This window comes from Festucalex cinctus, chromosome 7 (assembly GCF_051991245.1).
Source record: "Festucalex cinctus isolate MCC-2025b chromosome 7, RoL_Fcin_1.0, whole genome shotgun sequence".
NCBI classification, from domain to species: Eukaryota; Metazoa; Chordata; class Actinopteri; order Syngnathiformes; family Syngnathidae; genus Festucalex; species Festucalex cinctus.
Genome location: NC_135417.1, coordinates 23,896,431 through 23,902,558, shown reverse-complemented (window position 1 = coordinate 23,902,558; position 6,128 = coordinate 23,896,431). Strand labels below are relative to the sequence as shown.

The window sequence follows — 6,128 nt, the reverse complement described above, 5'->3', positions numbered from 1 at the left end:
AGAAGCATTTCAAGGTCCTGGAGTGGCCTAGCCAGTCTCCAGATCTCAACCCCATAGAAAATCTGTGGAGGGAGTTGAAAGTCCGTGTTGCCCAACGACAGCCCCAAAACATCACTGCTCTAGAGGAGATCTGCATGGAGGAATGGGCCAAAATACCAGCAACAGTGTGTGAAAAGCTTGTGAAGAGTTACAGAAAACGTTTGGCCTCCGTTATTGCCAACAAAGGGTACATAAAGTATTGAGATGAACTTTTGGTATTGACCAAATACTTATTTTCCACCATGTTTGCAAATAAATTCTTTAAAAATCAAACAATGTAATTTTCTTGAGTTTTTTTTCCCCACATTCTGTCTCTCATAGTTGAGCTTTACCCATGTTGACAATTACAGGCCTCTTTAATCTTTTCAAGTAGGAGAACTTGCACAATGGTGGTTGACTAAATACTTATTTGCCCCACTGTATATATATATATATATATATATATATATATATATATATATATATATATATATATATATATATATATATATATATATATATTTATTAGTTGACTTGCCCTTGAAATTATTAAATTCAGCCACGCATTCATCTAAAAGGTGTAACAGTCAATTATTTTTGATAATCAAGTCGTTTACATACCTTCTTTTAATTTAAAATACTCTGAATGCTGGAAATTTCAGCATCTCAATATTTTCCAATTTCTGTAGACCACCATGAAAGCAGACTATCTTTTCACTTGAATCATCATAAAATATTTGCTTTTACTTTAGTAAACAACATTTTTGCAATGCCTAATCCTTGGGGTCGTTTCAAAAGGACAAAAAGTTTGACGAAATTACGTAAAGCGGAGCTGACGGAGCTTGGAGATGGCAATACGGGAACATGCATGCATAATGACGAGTTGGCCGCAGTTCAGCGGACGCCTACTGCTCGAGATAAATAACTCGGCTTTGTTGTTAAATTAGCACTGAACGTGCTTAAGTCGTGTCACAGTATGCCCCCATCACTATTTTACAGGAGCCAACTGTCTTCCACAAAATTGTCGTGAACAGTCAACCTTATTTCAGCATGTTAATGCTTCTCCAACAAACTTAGCGTAGCATAGCTTGCTGCCTGTGTCGTATCAACATATGGCTAAGCAGTGATAGAGTGTCAGTGTAAAGTGTGATTATTGTGGGCAATGTGAGTGAAAAATAAACACAGGGCAGGTTAACGTGACCGTTGCGGCTGGATCTTTTATGGGTTGTGTGCGCGTGGTTGGATTACCCGAGTAATCGATGAAATAATTGATAGGCGAATGGATTCTAAAAAGTCGCTTGTGACAGGCTGACAGCCCTTGTTGCGGCCCTATATCCATCCATTGACGATAAGCACATTGTTTCGAGGTACGTTCACGTTGGTAAATTCAAATCCTAAGTTGAAGGGCTAGCAAAAACAAACTCCAAGCACTAATCAGCCCTTATCAATTTAATGTCAATATACAATCAAGAACCTAATTGTTTTCATAGAAATGTTTTAACATTGGACAGGGGAAATGTAGGAAATTGGCAGGCTCCCTCAGCTTGATAGAGTAGGTCACGTTAGTTTACACTAACAATCAGCAGGCTCTTTTATATTGGCAACAAAATATTGATACCTGCAGCCAATTAGACACAAGACAATAATAATGATACAGGCAACGACAACCATTAGGATCCGGTTCCATTAAGTTTTTGTCTAGTCTAACTTAACTGTAACATTGTGCACGTGGTGAGACTGAATACATTCAACTGTTGAGAAAGACTACAAAATGTTATTGTATAAAAGGTTACTACAGTACATCCCGAAAAGATTTCACAAACTACTTATAGTTTGTAGTTGAATCTATAAAAGAGCATATTGTGAAAAACAATGTGATGAAATATGCCCTTTTCACTGTCGATGTATTGTTCCCTACCTGGGTGTAGTTTACAGGCCGCTGCAGGGAAGGCATGATGTGAGAAAGGCCGTCAGCTTTGAGGAGAGTCGAGTCCGGGATGATTACGGTCCCGTTGACATTGAGTGCTGTGATCGCTTTCTTAGTAAAGTCAGGGTTCAGTTTACACAACTGAGGCTCCGTCCGTTTATTATCTGAAGATAGGACTTTCTGTTTCCCTATCTTGACTGCTGTGGTTTTGCCGAGGGGGACATTGCTCTGCCCCTCCGCTTTACCAGATATGACACTGGAACTATTGTAAATGACTGCACTGTTGCTGCAGCCCTCTATTGTCTGTTCCAAGATTGTCTGATTGTTCATTTTGATGCGTTTAAACTTGAAGTTGCTCTCCCCTGGGTGATTCCTCTCGTTATGTTCCGTGAGGGAATCAAATTTTTTCGTGTTGAAGTTACAAACAGCGCACAGGTACAGCGGGTTGAGGATGACATTGGGGTGGTTGGCATCCACGTGTTCTTTGAAGATGGTGAGGTTCTGAGTGGAGAAGGTACAGTACTTGCACTCATAGCCCCTTTGTTGTTTACGTGAAGACTTGGAATTGTCTGATGACTCGGACACTGAGATGTCAGGCGCAGCTGGGGAGTCGGAGGTCTTCCCCGTCGGGTCTAGGTCACCAGATGGATCTGTCTCCATCGCATCCTCCTCAGTATGGTTCTCTGTTGTCTGGCAGAGGAAGGCACATATTCAGATTACAAGACATGGCAATATATTCAACTCTCAAATATACACGACCCTAATTAAACAAGATACAGACAAAATGTATGTCAAAAATACGAATATGAATATTCCGTCTTGTACAGGTAGGGTACTTAAGATTAAAGGTGTATTCAAGGATCTTCTCAAAAAGAAGAAGCCAAACGTCCGTTTGTCACTTTTTAGAAAATGTGCATGCGACAGACTGGCACCGAGCGTGCAAGCTTATCTTCATCATCATCATCTTCATCAGTCTCTGCAGCCAGCCTCACTTCATAGACGGATGTCCTCTTGCGGCTTTCTGCCATTTTCAAAGTATGCAGTGTGGTTGGGGGAGCTACAACGATGAATGGCTGAATCCGAAGCTGAGCGGCTACATGCTACAAACACTCGAAGTGCGCATGCGCAGCTAGGGACGAGCACGCATGAGGTCGTTACGGAAGATTGATTGACGGGATCGAGAACCAATCGTTAAGATGATCCACCCGAAAGATGCAGCGACAAAAGATCTTTGAATACACCTTTAAAAGACTAATGTTCATAAAATATTATAAAATGTTCTAACTTGCTCATTGTAAAGAAATAAAGACCCCAGACATTAATATGGTACCTCATCGTCATCATCCAGCTCCACCATTGTCTCCTGTGGTCGAATCATACAGGGGGTGGAAGCCTTCCGCCGGCTAGACATGATGATGATAATTATGAATGGTCCCTACACTTTGACTTGGTCAGATACGCTGTAAAGGAAACTAAGACTGGGAAGCCAGAGAGGCAGGACAAATGCCCAGAAGATGCTTCCACTAGCCAGGAGGACTGACTTGTACTGGGACAGGTTGGACAACGGGAGTGCCACCGTCCCCTGGGGCACAATGAGTAGCAGAGAACGGAGGAATTGAGGGCCAAGTTCTGGGCTTGTCTCGCTGACAGTGTCAGCTGCGCAGCAGGATGACCTCGTGCAAATGCATGGCAGGACACCACCTGGATACACAAAATAAATATCAGATTTTAGCTTCACAGGAAAGTGACAGAGCCAGATACAGTAAATTGCCACCTGACACAAGAGACACCGTTCTACTCATAAATATGCCTGATAGCTCTATTCAGTTTGGTTTGGTACATCAGCACAGCACAAAAAAAAGCCGCATAAAAACCAAGCAAGACAGTTCTTCTGTTCATCTCGCAATGTTACAGTTTGGAATGAAATTCCCTGACCCGGCTTGCGTTTCTGTCAGTGTATGTGGGTGGTGTGACGATGGCTGATTCAGTGTTGCAAATAATGTGACATCAACAAGCCTGGCAGTGGACGCCATTAATTAATTAAAGAACAGGAGCAGGACACTGTTTACAAAAGGTGAGCAAAGGAGGACATCTAGCGTTTTGCATTCTATCATCTTGGAATGTAACTGTTGAATACAAGAATAAGACCAGCTTTGTTAAAGAAAAGGACTGATTGTTTGCCACTGAAGTACTGTATCACTGTGGCTGGTACCCAAAAGAAAAAGCGGAAAACACATTAGGCTATTCACTCCAGTTGCTTTGCTTGTCTGTAAAACTTCACCGCTAAGTAAATCAGGGCTTAAGGCTAGTACTTTGATGTCCTATCAAAAAGTGGATCAGACACTTTTCAAAGGACATTTTCAGATCCTTTTGTACTGTATAGCTCAAAGTGAACATGAGGCTGCAAAATAACCAACACTGTGGACAAAACAGGGCAACAAATACTTCAGTTATAAATGAAGAAAGACATTATTAAAAAGGACCACAGAGATCCGGACGTCACGTGACTACTTCGCTGAACGCCCCACACCCCCGTAATAGTAAAGTAGCAGCGTTAATGGACTACAATGGAGTGGAGGGCTAGAACTAGCGTTTATTCGTTAACCTTCCGCCCAAGATCATTGACAGTCACTTTGATGAAAAGGATATGATATACATGCGCGAGGTGGACAGGTTGGATTACCAATGAAGTGTCAGGAGTGCCCCCACCCCACCCCCCAACTCGGCGACACTGCTACGTGGAATTACCCCCTCACACAGGTGAATGCTTTCAAATCTGATCATACAATGGCTTTACAAGTTTGTAAAATGATTTGATTGATTTATTTCCCCTTTATGTGTGGTCAAAATGCCATCAAAGTTACAAGTAGCAGTTTCACGCAAGTCTTGCGGTGTTATTTAGGTACGTTAGCAACTTAGCAGCTGCTAATTGGGCCGGGGCCACTGTCATTTATGCCGTTAAAAAAAAAAAAAAAAAAAAAAAAAAAAGTCTTTATGGTGTTGGTAAGTTATTAAATTAAACTGTAATATCTATTAAACATTAGCAGCACAAACAAATGAAACAGTAACAGTTAGGATCTGCGGATTCAGCCACCATGTACAAAGTGCTCCATTGGCGAAGCATTGATTCCTCTTTTGGTAGCCTGGAGAATACTCAATTTTTTTTCTTTTTTTTTTTTCTTTTTTAAATATGCCTCTTCTCACTGTGGCAGCTGGTCCACAACAGCTGTCAATCATTGTTAAAGTGCGGAGTTTGCCGTTTATTCAAAGTGGCAGACGCGTTTTTATTCTGCCAAAATGGCTGCGCTAACGCCCATTTTGGGACGCATGATGTCATCGTCCGGATCTCTATTGCGGGACAGAAAGGATCAGTCACATGTTGACTAGTGCTGGCAAAACAATAGAGCATTAACAGGAAGTTGAAACTTAACTGAAATGTGTAGTTTCAACAAGATACTGTATGTGATAAAGATCAGTAGGTCTTTGCTGCCTTGTCACAAAATGCATTTTACATTTACACTAACTCACAACTTTAGCAACTTAGCAGTGTGATCATCGGAATTAATTACATAGCTGCAGTGCAAATACAAAACACGAAAATTGTGCCTGACACATAGAGTAGATAATGACTTCGTCGTGTATTGGACAATGCTGCAAATAGAAAAGAGAGAGGCAAAGCAAAGGCAGTGATCAGTTCTTTTGAAAAAAATACAACAACAACACGTATATGTTGTCAGGCTATTAGTTTTTTAAAGCAATAATGAGGATAGTGAGCAGGAAGAGAAGTTTCCCAAGGTAACATTACAAGAAGACACTAGTCAGACTGGAATAAATTGATTGATATTCTAGCGGCTTCACACTGACGCTACATTCTCATATTCACAAGTACAGTACAAATCAAGAGTCAGCGCAGCCAGTGCTCCACTATCAAATGAGTTTCCATAAAGCAGCCAATGGGGGATATCGGAATGTCCTCTTACAATTTGCATACCACCTTCATAACAATAATTGTGTCCCTGCATATATGAGGAAAATAAGAAGTGTCATAAAGTTGATGCGATCTCTGTAACAGAAACTTGCGAATCAAAGTTCATCCCCAGATAACGTAACTTCTGAAACGACCCACTGAGAAGTCATTAGAATGCAGACTCATTACAATGGTGTCGCTATAGCAACTGACGAC

At 41.2% G+C, this 6,128-nt stretch overlaps 1 protein-coding gene across 1 annotated transcript in view; it reads right to left on the bottom strand.

The window, feature by feature from the left end:
• The window catches only part of zhx2a (zinc fingers and homeoboxes 2a), an 85,044-nt gene that overhangs the window by 56,747 nt on the left and 22,169 nt on the right, over positions 1-6,128 (bottom strand). Inside the window, exons 2-3 of the mRNA XM_077528113.1 lie at positions 3,276-3,646; positions 1,937-2,635 (exon numbers count right to left, since the gene is read on the bottom strand). Coding sequence (XP_077384239.1) covers positions 1,937-2,635; positions 3,276-3,356 — 780 coding nt within the window. The 5' untranslated portion in view covers positions 3,357-3,646. The remainder of the gene's footprint in view (positions 1-1,936; positions 2,636-3,275; positions 3,647-6,128) is intronic.